This window comes from Buteo buteo, chromosome 4 (assembly GCF_964188355.1).
Source record: "Buteo buteo chromosome 4, bButBut1.hap1.1, whole genome shotgun sequence".
Taxonomy (NCBI): domain Eukaryota; kingdom Metazoa; phylum Chordata; class Aves; order Accipitriformes; family Accipitridae; genus Buteo; species Buteo buteo.
Window position 1 is genome coordinate 48,875,085 of NC_134174.1, and position 23,388 is coordinate 48,898,472.

A 23,388-nucleotide genomic window follows, 5' to 3' on the forward strand; every position below is an offset into this window, starting at 1 on the left:
ATTTTATCACTGTTGCCAAATAATAGATAGTTCATTCAATCTCACAATATTTTAATCCAGAATTCACTTTGCTGTGATATGTAATACAGGCTATTTACAATGATTGCCATTCTTTAAATGCCAGTTTCCCTTTAAAACAAGCAGCAGCAACAACAACAACCAGCCCCACACAGTGCTCCAAACCTTGTTTGCAAGGATTTTCATTTGCATCACTAATGTACAGATTTACACAGAGCAGAAGAAGGGGATTCCTAGAGATTCTGCCTTGTATACTACCTGCAGCCACACTCTGCCACTTTCATCCCTTCATAGTTATATATCAGAGTGGGCACACCAGCATCATCCTTATAAAGAATGGAGATTGAATCCAATTTTGTTGGAACACAACAGGCCTTGGAAGCTTTCTTTGGGTTTTGGAGATGCACCAGAGTTTGGACAATAGCATGTTTTGTTGGGGTAACGTTATCTGTCAGAGGGAAGAAGCAACCTCCTTTACACTCAAAAGCCTCATAATCTTTTGGTGCAATGATCCAGGAATCCCAGCCAATCTCTTCAAAGTTCACATGGAGGGAAGTTCTCCGGCAGTGGTTGGCTCCGATGCTTCTCTTGCTTCTGGAGGAATGCTGGTGGGGCCCAGTGATGGCCTTTTCCTCTCCCTGTTCTTCCTCTTCAGACGAAGTGTTGTTCTTTCCTAATTTCTTTATCACACTTTCTTGTTCATGAACAATCATCTCTCGGAGCTCCACTTTGGTCTCTTTTGTCCCATTGCTGCGGTCATTGGAGAACACTATTAACAGGGGCAGATTTTTAGTGTCAGAGGTAACACTGATATCCAGCTTCCCACAAGTGAAACCACCCAGAGCCTTACTCTCTATAACAACCTCTAGCTTGTTTTTAGTCTTCAGTTTGTCTGCCCTGACCCATCTTTTCACAGCGCTGGACACTTCAAACATCTCCCAACCACATTCCTGGATATTATGGGAGACAAGGAAAGATTTGGTACTTTCTGGGTTTTCCCTGTGATCACCATCTAGAACATCATAAATGGCCATGTTGCCTTCCAGCCTAGAGAGAGACCCAACTTCCCTGTGACAGGAGATATAAATTCTCAGTTCAGCTCTGGTGATTTCCTCATATCGTGGAATAGAGATGTTGAAGAGCAAGATGTGTTTCTGAAATGGATTTTCTTCTGGTGAAGCTAAAGAAACAACATCTGCAATAGGAAATTAAAACACGTGGTTACAGTGCTTCTGACTGTCCAAGTAACTTGTTTTTTAAAGACTCAGGATGTATTTTGGGGGTAAAATAAGAACATGGCTACCCAGCATTAAAAAAAAAAGAAATACCATCTTCTGGCTGAGTTTCAAGGGCAGGGAGTGAAAAGAGGAAATGGAGGCCCTGGTGTTGGTAGTATTTTCACCAACATTGCATGACCAGGTGAGCGTGTGGAAGGGAGCATAAAGAGTCTACCTAGAATAAGCTGTGGATGATGTTAGTCAGTATTAAGTACATAAATAAGGCATTTGGGGAGTGTTCAGATTTAGCAATTTCCTAAAGAGATTTTTACACAAAGAATTCCTAAAACCCCCTATGAATTTCCTACTCTTATCATCATGCAATGGGGTGAACTGCCCTCCTAATACAGAGAAGTATACTACATATTTAAGCATGTCTAAGAACTAGCTGTGCTGAGGCTTTTGTTGTTGTCTTCAGATAACTTTGAAAGCAGCTTGGATTACCCGGAGTTCGGGGAAATAAAAAAGTTTTTTAAAATCTGGAATGAAGCTTCAGAGTCTGTCTAAGTTGGGACTTGGTGATAAACAGTCTTTTATGCCCAGGTCCCAGTCCATCCCAGGCTGGACTCACTGAGCTTGTGTGGGTTTTGGTTGGTTGGTATTTTTTTTTTTCTGCAAAGCTACCAGCAACTCTGCCTTGGGAGGGGCAGATAATTGTCTGGAAGATCAGATTGGTAGTGTTTAAAAGTCATCACTGGCTGATGTCTATTTGCTGGTCAATGTAGGATAATTACTCAATCATGATTGGGTTTTGGGGCAATTTTAAATGGCTAATGTTGACACTTCTTCACAGTGTTTACTCACTAAAGAAGCCAGAGAGGAGAGTGAGATACGGCAAGTATAATCTAGCTCATACTGTTAAGGCTTCTTTCCATTTCAGGACTAGGGGCACTAATTTGGGAATTTGGAGTTCTCGACAGTGCTGTTACCTGTGTATGTCTATTTTTCATATAAACAGAAGCTTCGATTCTCCCTGTCTCATTATTATCACAAGGATTGCATTTACTTCTAACTTCTTTACTGCTTCTTTTGATGGAGCTTTTAAAAGTCTATGTAATGTTACACAGACAGGGATCTTGAATTTTTTTAGTTGAGACAAGCTTGACTATCCATTTCCATATAGATCTTTCCATCTAACCCAGAATTCTGGGGGAGCACTACTGGTCCTTGCTTGGATCCAGAGACACATTTCTCAGTTGGTTGCTGTGATTTTTAAATATGCAAAGAGCCAACCTGAAAGAAGAGCTCTCTAGCATGGATGTCTCAATTATAGCCAATCAAAAGTTTGCATTCTAACATTAAAACTCAGTTCCAAATCTCTAGCTTTGAGAAACATGATTCATGTAAACGCTGTTATTCAGTGCATCATCTCAGTTGATGCATTTGAGAAGAGAATATTGTAGTGAAAATATCAAAGAAGAAAACTAAAGCTAATTGTATTTTTTTTTAAGATTGAAAGAAACTACAGAGCAAGACTACAATCCAAAGTTTTAATCTGGTTTTTTTTTTTAATAAAGAATCTGTGGAAGTTAGGCACTCAGTTCCCTCTGAATTTAAAAAGAATCTGCGTACCTACAGTCCATGTACTTCTTTAAAAATTCTAGTCCACGTATTTAGGACTTCTCCTACCTTCAGTACTGAAGCTCCTTACAATATTGGATGCAGGGATGGAGGACTTGTCTGCAGCATATCTGTTGTATAAATCAATCATGAACTGTGGTGGTTCTTCTTTGGTCTTCACTTGTGAGGGGACTCTTGACAAATTCAAACTCCTTAGTAAATCTGTCTTCATATTCTCCAGGAAAGATTTAAAGTTGAAATGGTTCTCATCTTCCACTTCCCCAGGATCATGAAAATGTGCATCAGATTTTCCCATAGCTGATAACTTGTCCCAGTCTTCCAAAGGCTTGCCTCTTGTCAAACAGGCAATGATGTTGAAAACAGACAGTGCAGCTAATACTCCAAAATAATGCATTTCTTCTCTATTTACTTTCTGGTGGAGAGACAAGAGGACAAGGGTATTTTAGCTGACTAAAAGTCTTGTTTCATTACAGACAGAGGAAAGGAGATGGAAGGCAAAAACTAGAATGCTCTTTGCAAATCACTTTCTTGTGTTCTTTTTGCAGTCTGCTTCAAACCCCAGCCTCTTGTCAGTTGTCAAGCAGATTGGTTGTACGCTTGTCCTTATCAGAGTCATTGATGCCATGCTTCAGCTTCTGTTATCTAGCAAAGCTCTTAGTTAATGAAGATTCTGTAAACATTTGACAAACACATGTGGCTGGTGGGAAGGACATTGTATATTGTAAAGAATCCACATTTCACTTTAGGGTCATCATTGCTTAATTACACTCTTCTATCATTTCCTTGCCAACACAGAGAGAGGCTTTCTTAGGGACGTAGAAGATTATACTGTTTTCATCAAGAATAGAAAATAGAGATCTAGAACAAAATTACTCTATTAGCTGTTAGTAAATAACATCTCACAAATTTTTATTTCAGTCCCTTCATCAGAAAGTCCCTGATCATTTGATGGAGACCTGTGATTCTGCAAGACATGATTTCATGACAATACAAACAACCTTAAAACTTCTTTCTGTTTATCAGGCAAGAGCTATTGTTTGTACACAGTGAAATATCTGTTTTGTCTCAAGTTTGCTTCATGTTGTTTGCAGGCTTGTCCATTTTCAGTTTGATTCCTTTGGTGTATGGGAATTTAGTCTTGTTTTTATAGTATCTTATGTAATAGATTTCTTAGATTCTTGATGGTCAATCCATTCCAAGAACAACCAGTCATTATTTCAGTGACCTCAAAATGAAGACAGAACTGGGCCTTCTAACGCCACATGGAAAGTAAAAGGTCTCTGTGAAGATGCAGAAGATTATCTATGAAGATACTGTTATCCATGAGAATAATAGGCCAAGGCAAAAATACAAGACTGATGACAGATTTTCTCATGATACAGAAGAAAAAAACCCAGTTTATTTATAGACAAAAAAATTACTTGCTGTTTATCTTAATGAATGTATTATGATTTAATCTAATGATACATAAGTGTTTTATCTGTACTATTAATGTATCATTTTTTCTAAGCACGACTCAATCCATACTGTACACGTGTCATAAAGTCCGCATAGTATTATGAGCTTTTACATTAAAAAAAGTCTCATTGCAAAGTTGTGGACAAGATTTTGTCCTTTCTGGCCATTCTTCTCCAGTTTTCTAGCAGTGCATATACAGCAGTTAAAGCGGTCCCAGACTTCTCAAATACTCATTTATGTGTCTGTTCAAGTGACAGCTGGGATCAAAGATCCTGGTTAATTACGTTCCTATGGTGTAAAGTCAGAAAGGATTATTTGGCCAAGGATCTTGGTCTCCTGCATAGCAAGACTTATGTTTTACTCAAGGCCTTTGTGTTTCCTACCTGTGTGCAGAGCCCTATTACTTGTGTTTGGCTAAAATGTAACTTTTTAAGGCCCTCCAGAATTTATCTGAAGATGTCAAAGAATCAAAGATTTCTTCAATTTTTGTAGCACTTATTCTAAAAGATTATCACTTACACATAAAAACCCATGGTGCTTCATTTATTATTTCATTGTGCCTGGCTTCACCTTCTAGACAGGAGTTCTTTTAACTTTCTGGCTGGCTTAAGGAGCCCCATGGTGCTGGCATTTTCTCTCTGTCAAAGTGCTTGTACAGTGTAATCAAGTTACTTCTCAGTTTGCTTTCTGATAAAATAAACAGATTGTGCTTTTTAGTCACTTGGTATAAGACATTTTCTCTGTTTTTGTTCCTTTTTTGTGTCTCTTTCTGAATTTGAATGTCTTTTTGAAAAGGTGAGCACTGGGGCTATATGTAGTTTTCTAGTGGCAGTCCACCAGTGCCACATGCAGAAATAAAATCTTTCCTTACGTGGTTCACTACTCCAGTGTCTATCCATTCAAAGCTTTCATTAGCTCTCTTTACATAGCATCACCCTGGATCCTCATACTGTGCCATAAATCCATCATATCCACAAAAATTATTTTAAGAGTTATGGCTTTCAAGGGTCAGTCTTTTACTCAGTAGGAACAGCCTCCATTCCTTGTGCCTACGTACCAAGTTCTGCATCTGTCTACCTTAAAATGAATTTTGATAACATAAAGTGCAGCTAGATCACGTGATCTATATGAATACCTCTCTCCTAAATACTGTCTTCTGCAAAGGCGGTTGTTATATACAGACTTCCAGTTCATATATAAAGATGTCAAATAGTGTCAGGCCAAGCGTCAGCTTTGCAGAAACTTTACAATGAACAGTTTCATTCAGTGGCAATTCTTTTTGAAAGCAGCTCTTTGAGGTTTGGCAGTGAAACAGTTGTTAATTCATGTGATACACAAATAAATTAATATTGTCCAGCGGTTTCTTTTGGTTATGCAGCCTTGTGCAAGTGAATTGAAATACTCCACAAAACCTAGGTACATTCTAGCTGTTGCTGTTACCTCTGGCAATTAAACTGTGGCCTCAAAGAATGTAATTGGATTTGGTTTAGAAAAAAATGTCCTTAACACTTTGCTGGCTAGTATCAGCTGTTTTCCTGTTTTATCTGTCTTTAATCATCCCATATTAATATATCTGCAATTCTTTTAGGATTAGTTAGTGGAATTATCTTGACCTGCTATTTTAAATGTTTGTCAGTAGTAACTTTCTCTAGAAACTTAAACATTGAGTGGAATAGTTTATAGGATGTTCATAGAAATCAAAAGATCTGTTGGAACCAAGAGAGTAAGGGTATCAGTGTCTTCCAGCAGCAGCTGACTGCATTTGTGCCATTTCAAATGCAAAGTTTCCTTTTCTAGAGGAAGATTAGACATCCAAATACCAAAGACACAGAAAGTAGTAGCTTAAACCACTAAACAGATAGTTAAATAGACTTTATTCACATTAGAGAATGGACTGGTACAGCTAAACTCCAAATGAAATAAACTTTACTAATAAAATAATTGTATTGCTTGTATAGTAAGGGTAGGTCTTGAGAGCTGTGCCACTTACAGGTATAATTTTGTTTTGCCCATCCTAAATAACATAGTTTTGCCAACAAACCTTTAAATGCAGACTAAACCTTTTGGGGTTTTATAGGTATCCTAATGAGTATAAGAGTAGCATTTTCCTTTATGTCCTATCAAGCTTATAACAGATCATAGGATGGTATCTCTTTCCTAATTGCTTGCATCAGCACATCTTGGAAAGAAAGTTTGTACCCAAAGACTAATTCAAGGTATAGAAAAGATTCCTTAAGGAAAACAAAATGCAATAGATGAGGACATAAGCACACTAGGTTAATATATCATGCTGTTCAGAGCTGGTGCTAAATGGGAGCAAGACTAGACCTACAGAAAAGGGTAGATTTTCACAGAGAACAGGAATGCCAGTGACTTAAAATACTTTGAAAAGTTTTATGCTTATGGCTATTACTTTTTAATGTTTCTTTATGCATTAGCATTACTTTGTCAACTGTAGCTGAGTTTCTCATGGTTTATAAAACACAAGACCCTACATTTTTAAGGGAGATCTCTGACAGCAACAGTGTACAAAGGTTTGTCCCAGTAGTTCCAGTGTAAATCACTGTAGTACTTTGGGAGAAGAAGAAATGACTAGCTGGATCCATGATCTTTTGGCAGTCATAACTGGCAGTCACTACAAGATGCCTTAGAACTATCTACTTCTTACTGAGAGCTGTTCAGGAGGAACTGGCAAGAACTGCTGTGAGAGTAACCTTGCAGAGGCTCCCATACACACTGAATCTTGCTTTTATGTAGGTTAGCAGGAAGCACCACCTTTACACACCTCTGTTTCTGGGAATCTGCACCACATGAGTATGGAATATTGGGGGCAGAAGTTACCTAGCACCTTAGCAGGATAAGAGCCTTCCAGTTAGTCATTCATCAGAAGGTAGTGTGTGTAGTATCCTTCCCCTAAACAACACAACTCTTAATAGGATAAGATAGCGCAGAAGGTTAGACTGTTTCTTCAGGAGGAAACACTCCATATCTTGCACTCTGTGCTACCTCACAGACTTCATTAGTTTGTTCCACTTGCAGTCTGCCTATGCTATTGTACAGCAGGTGAGTGAAAATGGAATATGTGGCAGGTCTGTCCTGGCACACAGGGACACCGAGAAAGAGGATTGACAGGCACAATGATGGAACATGAGCTCTTAAAGGAGTGCTGCAGTTACAAGGGCTACCATAAATGTATCAACAGAGGATTGTACAGGAGTTAGAGGGGTGCAGAGACTTTATTTCTATAAAGACTTCTAACGGAACCACTGCCAAATATTGTGTCCCATTTTGATGTTGATTGTTGGAAAAGAAAGTTAATGAAAGTTCTGGAAAGAGTTCAGAAAAGAGCTGTGAGAAATTGTTTTGAGGCTTAGAATAAGAAATCAAAGTATCTATTTAAGTCTTAGCCAAAATGTAATTTGACCCTGCTCTATATACTAAAAATACACAGTGAAAGTATTTTGGATAATAGATAAAAGGGATCTAATAAAATAGGTTACAGTAAGATCCAGTGAATTGAAGCTAAAGCTCAGCAAATTCAGACTAGGATTAAGCCACTGCATATGAACAAAGAGTACTACCTTTTGGAACAACTACTTGTAGTCCAGTAGAGATATTCTGTCACATGAAGTCTTTAAAGCCAAATTTATGCATGTTTTTCAAAGGTATTCCCAAGCTCAAAACAGAAGTTCCATAATACATGGTGCAGAAACTACTGAGCAAGTTTCTTTCATCTGTGCTATGCAGGAGGTCGGTCTAGATGATCATAGTATTCCTTTCTGTCTTTAATCTATTGAGGTGCATTATGACAAGCTTAACATGTATTTACATGTTTCCATCTAATTAACAGAATGTAGCAGAGTGCATTTATAGAAAGACAATTCAACTATTTTTAGATACTACTGTACCTTTAATTTATTAGCTTTTGTTAAAAGCATGTAACAATCTAGATGATATAAAGTATAATTTACAAAAATATAAATCTTGGTTATTTTATTTTTAGTATTTCAGCATATTATATAGTATGTGTTACTCAGAGAATATGTTTAACAACCTGAAATTATCCAGCAAACCAAAATTGTGGGATATTACGTATGTCTTTTGTAGAACAAATTATATATTAGGGAACGGTAACCAAGAATGGCTATATTAATATACTGTTTATATGAAAGCTTATGCAGTGCACTATACTTGCATCTTGGAAAAAATATACATTTTAAGCCCTTTATTACAGCATTTTCCAGTATAAATATGCAGATTAAGAGTATGAGTGTTTTAGGCAAAAAGTTTTGATTTGTGTACAAAAGTGATATTCTAAAATAAGCCTGCCTTTGCAAGTTCACTTCCCACCTTCTTGATTAACTGAAGAAATAAAATAGTCAGAAAAATAGCATATAAAAACATATTTTAGTCCTTTGATTATGGAAAACTTTACACTTAAATTTCTCACTAAACACCAGGTGTCTTGGCTAGGTGGGTTAGGAAGATATTTGTAAAAGTATTGAATTCCTGGAAGATGAATATGAAAGACAAATGATGACAGTAAGACAGATCCTTCCAGGTGAGCATGTGTATCATTTTAGTCTCTCCGCATGCTTTCTGTAGAGGAATTGTAGGCTTGCATTCATTCATCAACACAAGTGGATTAATTTCCCATTTACAACTTTCCCAGCGTAGTCGGGCAGGATGCATGGGTCTCGTTAAAGATGTGTTTGTAACAACTTATCGGCAGGCACAAGTTTCAACCGACATACTGGGATATACCTTTAAAACAACGTTTTTGTTCTCATCTAAGAACAGGACACTGAGTGAGCTCATTTTGTCAGGAACACAGCAGGGTTCTGGGATGCCAGGAATAATTCCTACTGCTTTTACGATGCTCTGGATTGTAGCATGGTTTGATGGCCGGACGATCTGGAACAGAGAAGGAAATAGTTATTGCTTCATTTATAAGCAGTCACTTTCCCAGATGGACTTGGAAAATGACAACAATTTTTTGTTTGTTTGTTTCTCAAAAAAGTGAATATATGCGATGGAGTCACAGGGCCATGCAGCATAGTCAGTCACTCACACTTCCAGCTTTCCTGCGCAGGGTGTATCCAACAGGTATTTTGTGTTCCTTATGCTGCCTTCATAAATACCAGAGGAGGGCACTGGTGGCACAGCCAGCAGTCAGCAGCCTGAAGAAAGAATGTCCCTGACTGCACCTACTAGATGCTGGAGGCAGGCATGCCGGAGGAAAGGACTAAGGTGGGGCACACTTCTCAGTCGTAAGATGTTATCTTTTGTTTTCTTAACCTCTTGTCTGACTTGGAAAATTGGCTACTGTAAGTATTTCCAAAATAACTATCCCTATGTTCTGGTAGTATTTCTCCTCAGGTATGCTACCCTGGAATTAGTTACTTTTTCCTGGAGTAACTACTCTCTTTTGAAAGAAGAAGTCGCTCCAGAAGTAGTGTCCACAGGGGGGAGTTAGTCTAGAATAGTCAAACAACCTGACAGAACCTTTCTGATCATAACCCCATGACAAACAAGTACTTCATACCTGTAGTCTTTGCTTCCCTCTGCCTTCCTCACCAGGCTTCCTCCTGCCCCACCCCAAACTAGCCTTAAAGTGGGAGAAGAAAACAAAAGGCTGAGAGGGCAGGAAAAGTATAAAGTAAGATTTCACAGCAGCTTTACATCTATATACTGCCCAGGGTACTGAGCCACAATTTTATTTCTACTATTGATTTTTGGATGCAGTGAACAACACAGGGAAAAATATTTCAGAAGAGGAGGCAGCCATTTGGCATAATAGCAGTGAGAATAAGAAAAAGTTAAGAAATGTAAATAGTACACTGTTTAGTAGTTAAATGTAACTCTTCTCTTTTTTTAGCCTTTATTCACAAGCTACACTTGACCCTTGTAGTCTAAGCAACTGAATAGTACTAACAGTTTTCACCATTTCTGTTGCTCTAGGTACATACAGTCAAGCACAGGTTTACTGGTGACAGAGTGACAGCCTTTATCATTCCATCCTTAGCATAGCATGGAATGCATGTGCTCATTACATGAGGGAATAGTGTGGCATGCAACCCACCACTGAGGCTGAAGCTTCAGTGACTCCTGTTCAGTTGCCTTGTTTGAATATTGTCCCAGCAAATGAGTACAGTAACACTAGGAAAATGCTGTTAGTCATATCAGGCCTTTTGCTACATTTTCAGAGAGTTTTCTGCACAGATCTGGTATATGTGGCACATGAAATCTTTCATCACTATTGGTACATAGCTGTATATAGGCTAGAAAATGACATATATGGGACAACAAATAGGGACTTTGCACACCTCCACATGGAAGCAGATACTTCAAGTGAGACGAATTAATGTCTCCTATATCTTCTGTATTTTTTCAAATAATAATTGAATATATGCAAAACATGATCTTCCATTTCAACATGAAAAGTTATGTAGTCCATGGGTTTAAGAAAGGAGCTATTTTTTAGGATAATTCAGTTTTGAGACATTTGATTTAAGTGTAACATATCAGCAAATCAGATCCAAACCTTAATTGCTATTAAGGCTTTCAGGTGTTCCTTAACTAAAGTGACCTCATTTGAGCCATTACAAAGAGGAACTGTGAAATCCATCCTTGATCCTTCAGGGCTTCAAGATAGCATCCCTATAGCCAAGTCCCAACAAATGACCAATCCTGGTAATTGTCTTTCTGTAATTAGCATATGTTGGCATAATTAACAATAGCTTGGTCTTTCATGCCACCCTTCATCTTTAGATTTCAAAGCTGTCTACAGACAAGCAGCAGTGAATTAGTCTCACAGCTGCTATGTGAAGTAGAAATAAGCTTCTACCTGCCTTGGCCATGTCAGCAAATCTGGACAGCAAGAGAGAGACAGAAGTAGCTTTCATGTGTTTAAGCAACTGTAGAGTTTAGAAATTCAAAGAACTAGAGCTTCTAGAATCAAGTTCTTACTTTAACCTTTATGAAAAATGTCCTGAAGTGTTCCTAGCACCTGTATTATTTCATATTGTTCTTTGAAACAGTCACAGATCCTAATGTGCTACCGAAACAGAATTTGTTGACCCCATGCAGTAGATAGCCATCATTACCCTCAGTACCAGTTACTGACTTAGAGGATTCCTGTGTATGCTGCAGAAGATCCTACTAGGATCTTCTCCAGCTATGCAGTGTCTAATATCTGCAAGGAATAAATAGATGTGAGCAAAGTCTAGTGTGAGCACCTGTCTACCAAGACAACAGCCCTAATTAGGTTTCTAATGCCTGCAAGTGTATACACTATGCACAAAAATGCTTATAGAGAAAAATGCTTATTATGGACTATTACTCTGTACAAAATCTGGCTGCCTGAGCCCTACATCCACAGCAGAGCCAGACAGCACATCCATCCCACATCCAGCCAGGCTCTGAATTTTCCAGCCCTTCTGGAAACCTGGCATGAGTGTTCAGTGATCATGGGCTAGGCTTCACATTAGCCTTTGTACTGATGTGCTAAAGTGGAAAGCTTGAAATAATGAGTTGAATGCCCAGTAGTGATGGCACTGAGGAAGTGCTAATGTTTTAAATGCTGGCTACCAAGTTATACACAGCAGGCCAGTTTCTGCTCTTAAGCTCTAGGACAATCCTAGCTTAGGAACATTTTGGGCCTCAGAAAATAGAAGGATGGTCATATAGCCAAAAAGCAATTGAACAGCAGGTTTGAAATACTTTAGGCACTCCCCTTCTGCCTGGTTTACACCCCCTTTAAAATCTGTTTTATCATGAATTTGCCCCTCAAAAACCACCTCCCACCCCCCATCTTAATAAGCAATACTTCTTAGCTTCAGGAAGGTTTTGTTTTCAGGTTTGAATTCAACTCTCAAAATGAAACTCATGAACTGATACACTTACAAGGATGAAATAAAGGGAATTTTAATTACTGTAGACCAGGGAAAGGGTATGTTCCCACTTACTTCTACCACACATAGGACTAGCATTTGTTTGGCAAATGGAGCAGTACAGCCAGCCATTATTAACCATATAAGCTAGTCTTCCCTTCACAGTTCAGGGAATAAGAACTTCAGCAGTAAGATAGGTGAACTTGCTATGACAAGGTTTGTACCAGAGCTGTTTTGTATCTAGATCAAGAATTGCAGTTATTAAAGTAGATGTGCAGAGTGATGTACCGGTACTTTAAGAAAAAAAAATAATCATACAATTTGATGATTCTCAACATGCCAGGTATATAATTCTATCTCCACAATTCTAAAAGAGTACCTTGGAAATAAGTTATCTGTTGTCCATCAAAGGTTGACTGTGTAGACCAAGTCTTCATGAATAGCCTTAATCTGGCCTTTGATTTAGGAGTGCCAAGATCATATGCATGCTTTCCTGACTTAGGGTATATACGCAAGAACAAAAGCTGTTTCTCCGTCCATAATATTTAGAAATTCTTATGCTCTGACCTGAAGCTTCATTCATGCTGATGTTCTAGTTATCTCTGTTCATTTGGAAACCATCATTTTAAAAAGTTAGAACTGTGAATCTGCCTCTATCCCCCCCCCCCCCTTAAAAATACAAAGCTAACAAAAAGCAGACCTCTTCCAAATCAAACCCAATCAAAGAGTGTGTCCAACCAAACATCCCCAAATCTATGTATCTGTGATTTAGTTTTAAATTTCTCTGATATTTTTGTTTGTTTCAGTTTTTTTGGCACCAAGATGCTAGTGCAGCCACATTAATTTATCTAGAAAACAGGTATCAAAATGAGAAGTAAAGTAAGTGAGTTTGATTTACAGGGGAATATATATTATATAGCAAGTCTAGATATGACATTAAATAAGTTAGCAATATAAGTTTATTTAACTATCCCAGCTAGAAACAGATCCACTGTCTTTCAGTTCTGTCAGGTTTTGTGTCATGCTGTTTTGCTCACAGAAGCCAGATAAGTTAAATGTATCTTCTTTTTTTTTTTTTTTGCTTTGGTATGTACGAATGGTGAATTAGACTGTGGGTCTATGGCAGAGGACTCATATTCCCAGGCTGTGTTTTGTTTTGGTTAAGTTAAATAGTGATTCTGTTGCATGATCTCTTTATACTACAACAAAAAAGTGAAGTTGTACATGAGCCTGTGCAAGCTTTAATTTTTACCAGACCATGTATCAATCTTAGTATATACATGGTTCAGCATTGGCCAGCTACACAAGAACATGTGCTCGGATTTGTACACTGTACAGTAATGTCTGGATTTCCACTGTTCCTGGACTTAAACTAGCCTGCCTATCTACTCTTCCTGAAATCATACTACTTATTTCAACACAAACACACATCAATCTCCCTGTTTGTAAACTATGGCAGATTCCTGTCTCAGAGCTTTGAACTTCTCTGCTGTAAAACCCTATACATTATTTATGTGCCAAGGGACCACATGCAAAAATGTCAGTAGAATAAATAATCAGGCCATTTGTAGGTAGAATTGCAAAATAATTACAGTTTCTAAACATGCAGGTTATGCAGTGCTTCAAATCCTCCTCTCCGCCATTACTTGAAAGTCCTATAAAATGCTGATAATTCTTGTGCTATATAGGATTGCCAAAATTTCTACTTCTTGCCATAGAGCAAGTGAGTGGGAATGGGCCAAATCGAATTGGAGCAGGAGTTCATGCTTGCCTCTCTATTAGCAAATTTTACGCTGCTTCTATAGGAGCAATCCAGTACACTAGCTTTAGAGTGTTACAGGCAGCTATGTAGCTTTTCCAGCCACATAAGGTAAATCAACTTTTTTGTTCCAGCAGGATTATCTTAATTTTAAGAATTTAGTAAATTAAAAAAGCACCAGAGGATTCTGAGACACAAATATCAGCTTAATCAGCATTCGTATTTTCAGAGTGACAAGCAGTTCTTTAAAGTTAAAAAAATCTCAGCATCACTACTTTGCATTTTTCTCCTAAGGTATTACCAGTGGAATTCAGAAATACTCTGAAACAGTAGCTTGTTTTATTATTAACATATAATACTTTATACTTTTACTACCACAACAGAGTATTTTGATGATTTAGTGTGTGTAACCATATTTTAATAAGCTGCATAAGTCTTTAAGTTATGGTTTCAAGATATAAGATGAGAAATTGCAAGATAAACCTGAGACATTTTTCTTATTTTCTTATTCTTCAGATTACATTTAAAGATAACTTGGAATCTTTCTGCACTCTGATGAATAAGTTGATGGAAACGATATTGCTTAAATTATTTAGGCTGAAAATTATTTAGGCTGAACAAGGCAACAGAACACAGTGAAAAAGGTAAAAACCTAAAGGAAAATCTAACTAAAGAAGTAATTGGATAGGCAGAACAGTAGATCTACTGTTTGCAAGCTAAGAACAAAAAAAAACCTACCTTGGGCATTGGAAATTCACATGCCCCTGCACAGTAGTAGGCATCAAATGATTTGGGAGATATGATCCATTCATTCCAGCCAATATCAGCAAAGTCAACTTTCATGTATCTTCTTGAACAAATCCTTGGCTCATTCCATTGTTTTCGCCTTGCTTTCTTCATTGTTTTCTCATCGAAATTTAGCACCTGAGACTTTGTAGGTGTTTCTGTATTGTCTTGCCCTTTCCTCCTTCGGTCTTTGCGTGAGGCTTTTGGTTTCAAGGACTTGTAGGCATTCTCCCATATGTCATGTTTGTTGTATTTATTGTTGTTATAAACGACTTCTGGCAACTCATTGTTCTGAATAGAGCTAGAGAGGTATGTATCCCTCCTCACTCGGGTATCAGTAGAAGCATTAGGGGATAGATTTGGGTCACCATCATTGGAAGGGAATGGATCATAACGCTGTAGGGTGACTGCCACACTGTTAGGTTCAGAGATTGCAAGATCATTGGCATAAACTAGTATATAAGGTAAATGACTGGCAACCTGTTCAGGGAAGCCCTGGTGTTTCTCCCCAGAATCAAGCTCAGTGCAGAGAATGAGTTCTCCAGCCCGTTTTGATTCTTTTATGATGTGTGAAATGTCCTTTGCATGCCAAGCCCCTCGCCTTTGAAGAAACACAGTGATGTTCCCTTTCACTAGTCCATAGGCAGAATTCTGGTGAATGCTTTGGAAAATGAGGTTAAGCCGCAGGATTGGAGGCAGGTGAAGGAGGCGGCAGGATGAGTTCTTGGACCGCTTACAGAACACTTCCCGGTACCGAGGTCGTTTGTCAGCATAGAAGTGAAAAGTGGCAGCAAGGATCATCTCTGAATCCTGCATGGATGTCAGATTGAAGCAGTACCAGGGCTTCTGGGCCAAGAATTCTGCAAGAGAGCAAGGAAAACATGGATAAATATCTGAGACAAAAATGGTAGTGAAATCCTTATTCCTCTATAAGTGGATTAGCAAATTTTGCTTTTCATTTACCCACTTCAAATCAGTTAGTATAGTAAGCTTGTCACTTCAGCTTAAAACTATTGTAAATAAGAGGAGGAAAAAAACCCTAACAATATTTAATAGCAATATTATGATGACATTGCGACTGTCCAACACACCGGGCACCTTTTGTATACATGAGGGATAAAACTCTTCCCAGAGATTTTCAGTTTCAGACCGCCTTTCATTCCAGGCAGGCAAAAAAAGCAATCCTTGCTTCTATTTCATTTATAACAAAGTCAAGTTCAGAGAAGCTATCAAATTTGCCCATGGCAGAGCTCAGAACGGTACCTTACTCAGTATATTGGATGAAAACAAGATTTACAGTTAGTATTAAGGTGGTCTAATCTGAAGCTGACTGCAAAGATTCCTGAATGATCTCTGGGTGCTAACTCTGTGGGCAACAGCATATAAAGTTCATCATCTATAAATAGTGCAAAATAGTGCACAAGAGACTTTTCACAAGGGGGCTGGAAGTAAGCAGTATGACACGTTTTGGGGGCTGTTACTTTTATGAGCAATCCTCTTTGCCAGTATACATCATGTAGGAGATTTGTTTAAAGCACTGTGAAACCTACTTGGTTTCCAAGACTTGTGTTTTGATCTGCTTGAAGTTGGTGACAACTACGGTTGAATAGGAGCTGACTCTTAAAATTCAAACTCCATTTGATATGGCTTCTTTTTAGCTAGTTAAACAATCTGTGCTCGGGTTACATCTCTACCCTCTTCTCAAGGAAGATGAGCAATTTTACACTAATAACTGTTTACACCATGTTTATTTAAACAGTAGAAGCTTCTTTTAGTGTGTTAAAATGTAATCCCAGAATCAAAATACCATGCCTTCACAGTCTATCATTGTGAAAAGTTACCTTTTTTTTTTTACTAGCTCAAGAGAATATGGGAAGGTGGTGACAGAACCAAGTGATTCCTGTTCTCCCAGGCTCAGACTGGTACTTAGAATGCATCAAAGGGCTACAGTGGGTAAGTTTGCACCTTTAGTTAACCCAAGTGGACAACCCTTCTGGTAGCCCTTTTTGACGTACCTGGAAATTCTCTGGCAGCAGGGAGAAAAAAAAAACAAACCCAAACAAAACCCAACAAACCCAACAATCACTCTTTCCAGAAACACTTAGGTTTGTCTTTCAATGCACCATGGATGATAAGCCACAGAAATTTTGGCAACAACAGAAAGACAGTACTGTTAACTGCCACCTGTCAGAATGTTCTTCCTTTTAAGCACTGTTTCATTTTAAAGATGGAAATTAATAGTGCTACATCTCACTAAATTGGTGCTTACTGTCTTCCAGTTCATGCTGGATAGAACCATAATTTGCACTAAACCACAGCAGGTTAGGATGTTCATTAATCCCAGGCCCACACAGACAGTCTGAAAGTACAAATGTTAAAGTACGCAATTTCCATCTACACCATCTGTATTTTTTTCATGATGCAGTGAAGTGGAACAGCATGTACTGATGCCCATATAGTGGTTTCACAGGTGGTAGAGAGGCTGACAGGAACAGTATTCTGTGATGAGAACCTATTTGTTTCTGTCAGTTCAGGATGGGGTTCCTATCAGTAAACTTTTAATCAACACTACTCTTATGCACAGGTGCCTCATACTTAAAAGTTTAGATTCTATTCAAGTCTTTGAATCACAGAAATTTCACAAGGCTGCTAGCCTGTTTTTCAGACCAAGGAAGAGAATAATTGTAGTACTTCCTTTAGAATACCAGGCTGTTATTAATGTTTGTTGATTTAAGGAGGAATGTTTTTTTAAAAAAAGAAGTCTATCCACTGCCTATCCCCACCTGAGCTGTGTACAGTTGAAATTTTTAATATTTTTTTTTTAGTAGTAGAATGCTCCTAGCACCATCAATTCTATAGATATGACTATGAAGCATATGCGTCGCTAGGATAAAGGTGTTTCAAACACCAGAGTCCCAGGGTTTCAGATAGGAAGGGAGTTTTAATTAATCTAAATTCTGCATTCTAGAGTGAAACAAACCCTTCAAAAGTCAAAATTCTTTGTAGAACAGAATAAGAATCTGTGGATCTGCAGCTACTGAAAAGCCAGAAGCCTGGAAGTGCAGGCTTTTTAGCAACTGAGGAGACCTGAGTTTTGGATGGAGCATAGTCATATTTATCATATTGCATCAGATCGCTCAGTCTTTTACCAGCCTGTCAACTAAGCATTGTTACATTTTCCAGGTCTACTCTCAGTTGAACTGTACTAGCTGTATACATTAAAGCTGTTAATATTTTATTGATTGTATCTACCTCTGATACCTGTAGACAGCTTCAAGTTAGGAATACTAGCAAGATGTGTGGAAGAAACATGCAAGAGATTGGTAAAGAAAAAATAAAGGCAAGTGGCCAAGGAAAGAAAATATTAGCCTTTAGTACGTAAGCCACATGGGAGAATGTTACCTTGCAGTAAGTGAAGATGAGCAGAACAGGTTTACATGGTATTTCTGCTAACACATTTGTGACAAAGAAATATGCAAAGAACTTAATTTAAAATATTTTAAGCTATGAATTATGTTAAAGCAAGGATCTAGAGGCCAGAATTACAGTTCCCTGGGTAATCTTGATTTGGTTTTCTTGCACATATGCATTATGATATAGCCTTAATTAAATGGCTGCTACTTTCTACTATTCACTAAGGCTTTTGCTTCGTTTAGCACAGAAGATGAATGGTGTTCAGGGAATGAGCCTGAGCTGCAAGAGTCAATTTATGGGGAAGTTTCATGGCTCAGGTAGCAGGTTGCTGCTGTGAAGACCAATTCCCCCCAATCTCAGCAACCTAGATGAAGTTGGACAATAACTTAGTATGCACATTTGGTCACAAACTACTTATGACTTGACTGTGTAACTAACTTCAGTCAATTGGTGTTGTTTTCTAAAGCTACAAAGTTCCCTGGAAACTGGAAAGCACCTAAAGAAAAAACAGAACTTGACAAATTAGTTCATAGACTGTCTCCCAGGTCCTTATCAGAGAAATAATGAACTCTTGTGAACACATGTAGAAGTGAGCTGAGAGGAGGTGGTCAGATGTTTGTGAAGCACTCTTCCTGAAGTGATAAGTACTGCTAGAGGAACATGAAGAAGCATCTGGAACATGTGCAAATAGCCCATGCATATATATAGCAAGTGCCTCACATTGAAAATGGAGAAATACTATATATTCATTAACCCAGTTAACACCATCTATACCCTGTAAGGAATATGTAGGATAGCAATACAGCTGTGTAGTTGAGGCCTCAATAATGTGTATGACAAAGGAGCAAACTAAGTCTGGACCGACATTTTGCACCTCTGGAGTCCTCATCTTGACAGCTATAACTAACACTGATGCTCAAGTGTTCCCTAATAGCTTTAAACTGCAGCATAGGAATAAAAGGTTACAGATTTTCTAAAATGTACGTGTTTTTAAAAAAAAAAGTAGTAAGTCCATTGCTTGGGATAATGAAAAGGAAATTATTGTAGGTGTAGTCTGTTTCACTTATCTCAATAGGATCAGAATTATCATCTGTATTTTATAAAGAACAGACATTCCACGTCTTGTTAGAAAAACATGCCAATTTCTTCTTTCAGAAGAAAACACTAGAATTCTTTGGAGAAGATAAAGAAAAATATACTGCCAGATAAGGTTCTTCTCCCCTCCTTCACCTTGTGTCATTCTATGGTCCAATTCAGACTGTTTATTGCTAGGTTGATGAGTTACAAAGAAATACAATTTATTGTCATATCAAAGGAACATTGCAGAGGAGCTTCTGCTTTCATGCCATGTTACTGGGGAAAGATGTGATCCAGTAGAGAAGGTACACAGATGGGACACAGGAAACAGGAGTTTTGGACATAGGTGTGCTTTACTTCCATTGCATGGAAAGACAAGTTACTTCTAGGCATCTCTGCCTTGGTTTCACAATCTGACAGATAAACAAAATAATATTGATTTGTAATTGGTCAGTACAGTCTATCTGTGGGTAGAAAATGCTGCTGTTTTAGTGTTTTAAACTAGAATTTAAACCACTTAGATTCAAGTAACTTGTTCAGCAGATTAACTGAAAAATGAAGAAGAATATAGTGCAATTTTTACATTCTTCCCAAATCACTCTTGTGGTCCAGGGCCTTACTTGGGTAGCAGCCAGTATCAGCTGCTCAGTCCACAGAAAAATAAGAGTGATAGCAGGAGATCATGGAATAACCACCCACAGTGGAAGTTCCTTCTTAACCCCTATTATAGTTAGCAGCTGCTAGCTAATGATTTAGAGCATGACAATTTATTCCTCTCCCAAATGTCTGCAGTTGCTTTACATCCTAACTCCTAGATTTCTAGACATTTTCATTAGCCACTTAGCCTTCCATGGCATCTCCTCCTCCTTGAATACGATTACTTTTAAATACCATATTTGACATAGGATAGAAATTAAGTTGGGGTGCACTAGGGAATACAAATTATTGTGCCATATTATAGTAACTGTTCCCCAAAACATGCTATGCTGCATTGTATTCTCTACATGAGACTTAAGTGTAGGAGAAATAGATTGAAACTCACAAAAGCAAATTTTGAATTCATCTATCAGATGTGCCTGTAAAAAAATAGTATTTCTGGCAATGTAACAAATTATATTCTAGAAACTGATATAGTTCTTATTTTGAGAGCTAAGATCTTAGTTATAGTCTGTAAGAGTTAACCAAAGAAGGAAGACATTTTCCAGAGAAGGTAGTTTGGGTTTCCTTGGCAAAGGATGACAAATTTAAAGAGTATTAACTATGCAAACCTCCTCTTTATTAATTTGAGGTAAGACTGGGATACTGAAGGTGTAGTTTTGACACAGTATATATGCGCTTCCACCCTCATAATGAAGCCAAGTAAAGCTGGGGAGAGGGAGGTCAGACATCTGTCTTCTCAGGTTTAGGAAGTGCAACGAATTTAAGATCCCGAGCATTTTTAGACGGTCCCGTAGGCGGCACTCTTCCTAACAGCAACTTGTGAGCCTGCAAGACTGGCCGGAGGAGAGGACCTTTCGGCTGGAGCACTCGCTACTAGTTTCATGCTCCAAGTATCTCCGAAAAGATCTCTCGACCTGGTGCGATGTGCACCGGGAACAGCGCTTCTTTTGCCCATGGTTTGCATCCGCAGCAACGGAGCCTTTCTGAAGGGAGATACCTTGTCGCGATACTCTCAGGGGAGGGAGGGGAGCCGGGGGAGGTGGGAAGCCGCCCGCAGAGCGGAGACACCGTGTCCGTGTAGTTAGCAAGGGCCCCCCCAGTATTCTCCCATGGCGACACCCCCCGCAGTCACTAACAACCTCGGCGCAAACCCGTCGCTTTAAAGCGAAAGAGAAGCGAGGGGGCTCCGGCGGTGCCCCCCGCGCCCGGCCCGTCTTACCCGGCCTGGCTTTGAAGCTGCGGACCGTGTTGCCGTCGCCGGGCCGGCTCCCTTCCCGGTTGTACTTCTCGTAGAGCTTTAGCATGTGGACAGCTACCATGTCCTGAGCGATGCTGCCCAGCGCAGGGGGCGGCGAAGAGCCCCCGCGGGGGTCGCGGCCGGGGGAGGACGAGTCGCGGGCGGCCGGCGGCTGGACGGGACAGGCGGGCTGGCTGCCGGCGCCCTCCCCCGCAGGCGAGCGGCAGCCCCCATGGCCCAGGGCCCACAGCAGGAGGCAGCAGGTCAGGCGGCCGGCCATCGGGGGGGATGCTGCGGGGCGGCCGGGCGCAGAGCGGCGGCGGCTCGGTTGCTGCCTGCGTGTCTGGGTCTCCTGGTCGGCCCTGCCGCACCGGGGCGAGGGGGCGGCGGGGCCGGGAAGGGAGGAGGGAGGGGGCGGCCCCCCCCCCCGCCGCCGCCGCTGCTGATGCCGCCTCCGCCGGGCCAATCCCCGGGCCCGGGGGTGAGGAGCTGCGGTCCGGGGGCGGCGGAGCGGGGCTGCGGCGGGGAGCGGGGGCAGCGCTAGGGGTCCGGGTGCGGGGAGAACTCGCGGGAGGGGACACCGCATTCTTCCAACGTGGGGCTTCCCCGCTCTTTTAAGCGTAGCGGGGAAAGGATCTAAATTAATTAGCGCACAGCCGCTGATTGGAGACACATGTCACCGCCGCCGCTGTGGCAGCGAGTGCGGCGGCAGGACGGCACCTTGGCTGCCTTGCGCCAGCGAGGGGCGGTGGGGCTTGAAAACAATTTCTAAAAGATAGAAGGAAATAGATAACAAGCGGGCAGGCAGGCGGTGGGGAAGGACGGGAGGGTGGGTGGATGGCAGGGACGGCATGAGGAGGAAAGGGTGCGCACGTACGTGCAGAAAAAAGTGGAAGGGTCTTTTCTGTTTCGATCGGCAGAGCTTACAGTGCTGTTTTGGAAAGGCAACGCTGTAAATAGTGCTTGTTTCAAGGATCCGGAGAAAAGAGAAGTCCCCGGTGGGTCCACACTCTGGAAGACCCAGTGTGAAATAGCCGAGAGTGCAACAAGGGTCACTGATAATTCTAAGCAGATACTTAAGTAGTAGGGGTTAAAGGGGCTGTGCACGGGTAAACTTTCGTCATTGGGCTATTTCTATGTGTGATCTGAAGGAGGAGAATACTGGCCTGAATTTCTGAAGGATTTACATGGCTTAGGTCAGAGGGGGTTGATTTAAAAGTGAATGGTGCATGTTGCACTTATTCATCATGTGACACAGGTAGTTCTGAATCATAGTTTATAGTCACCCAGAGGGTATAAATGCTGCTGTAATGAATAGCAGTTTTAAAGACAACCTGTAAGGAAAGTGGTATATTTTAAAGGAATTTGTTCATTCTGCCTCCTTTTTTAAAGCTTGTCCTCCAGTAGCCAAGACAGTTACTTTTCTTGGAAAGTATACAATGCAATAATTGAAAAATTGTTGGAAAAAGCTACTGTTGCTGTGTATAACACAACTCTTTTGTGATTTTTTGACCTTGGAGTGTCAAATCTGAGCAGATACTATTGAAAGCCTCTGAACCACAAGTTTGTAGTTTTTGGATCATGGCAAAGAAAGGTTTGATTCTTTTTTAAAATTAGCACCAGGCCACGTTGCCCTGTGCCCCTTGAATGTATGAAACAAACAATTTGCAAATACAAATTTGCCCGAATGTACATTGCTAAAGTATCAAACCTCCTATTAATTAATCTTTGCTTATAAATAAGCCAAGCCATCCTTTGATGCCTTTTTTTTTTTTTTTTCTCCATGGTAGCATGCTCATGACCTCCACTGGGGGTGTGAGCAAACCTTTTGTTGTTTGCGGTTTTTGTCTGTACTGTTTCTATACAATCAAGGTCCTGTGAAAAGGAGGAAGAGGCAGCAGGAGGTAGGAACAAGCTGGGCTATTTTGGACCAATGTCCCATTAAAATGTTCTCTCTCTCCTTAACTCACTCCAAACTCCTATTCAGGCATACACTTTGTATCAGTCTTTAACCTGCACTAAAACCTGTAGGACACTGATACTTTGACATTGTTGGGAAAGAATTAAAGAATTGACCAGGGATGGCTAATATTTCTTGCCTTATTTTATTGCAGAACAGCAGGAATTCAAAGTCTTTAAAGCTCTGGTACTTTGACTCTTTTATGCAGCTGAGATGATGAAATAAAAATGTGTTTGGTAAAGGAATTCAAATTAGCACTGGGTCACATA

General features: G+C 39.8%; 2 protein-coding genes across 2 annotated transcripts; both read right to left on the reverse strand.

The window, feature by feature from the left end:
* Positions 1-272: 272 nt before the first annotated feature.
* On the reverse strand, positions 273-3,270 carry GDF2 (growth differentiation factor 2). The gene is made up of 2 exons (XM_075026924.1): positions 2,925-3,270; positions 273-1,213 (listed from the first exon to the last, which is right to left on the reverse strand). Exons 1-2 carry the CDS (start codon positions 3,268-3,270, stop codon positions 273-275), a joined length of 1,287 nt encoding a protein of 428 aa, XP_074883025.1.
* A 4,978-nt stretch (positions 3,271-8,248) lies between these two features.
* On the reverse strand, positions 8,249-21,499 carry GDF10 (growth differentiation factor 10). Its single transcript, XM_075025972.1, has 3 exons — positions 21,142-21,499; positions 14,724-15,631; positions 8,249-9,248 (listed from the first exon to the last, which is right to left on the reverse strand). The coding sequence occupies exons 1-3, from the start codon at positions 21,437-21,439 to the stop codon at positions 9,057-9,059; spliced, it is 1,398 nt and encodes a 465-aa protein (XP_074882073.1). The 5' UTR covers positions 21,440-21,499; the 3' UTR covers positions 8,249-9,056.
* Positions 21,500-23,388: the final 1,889 nt, after the last annotated feature.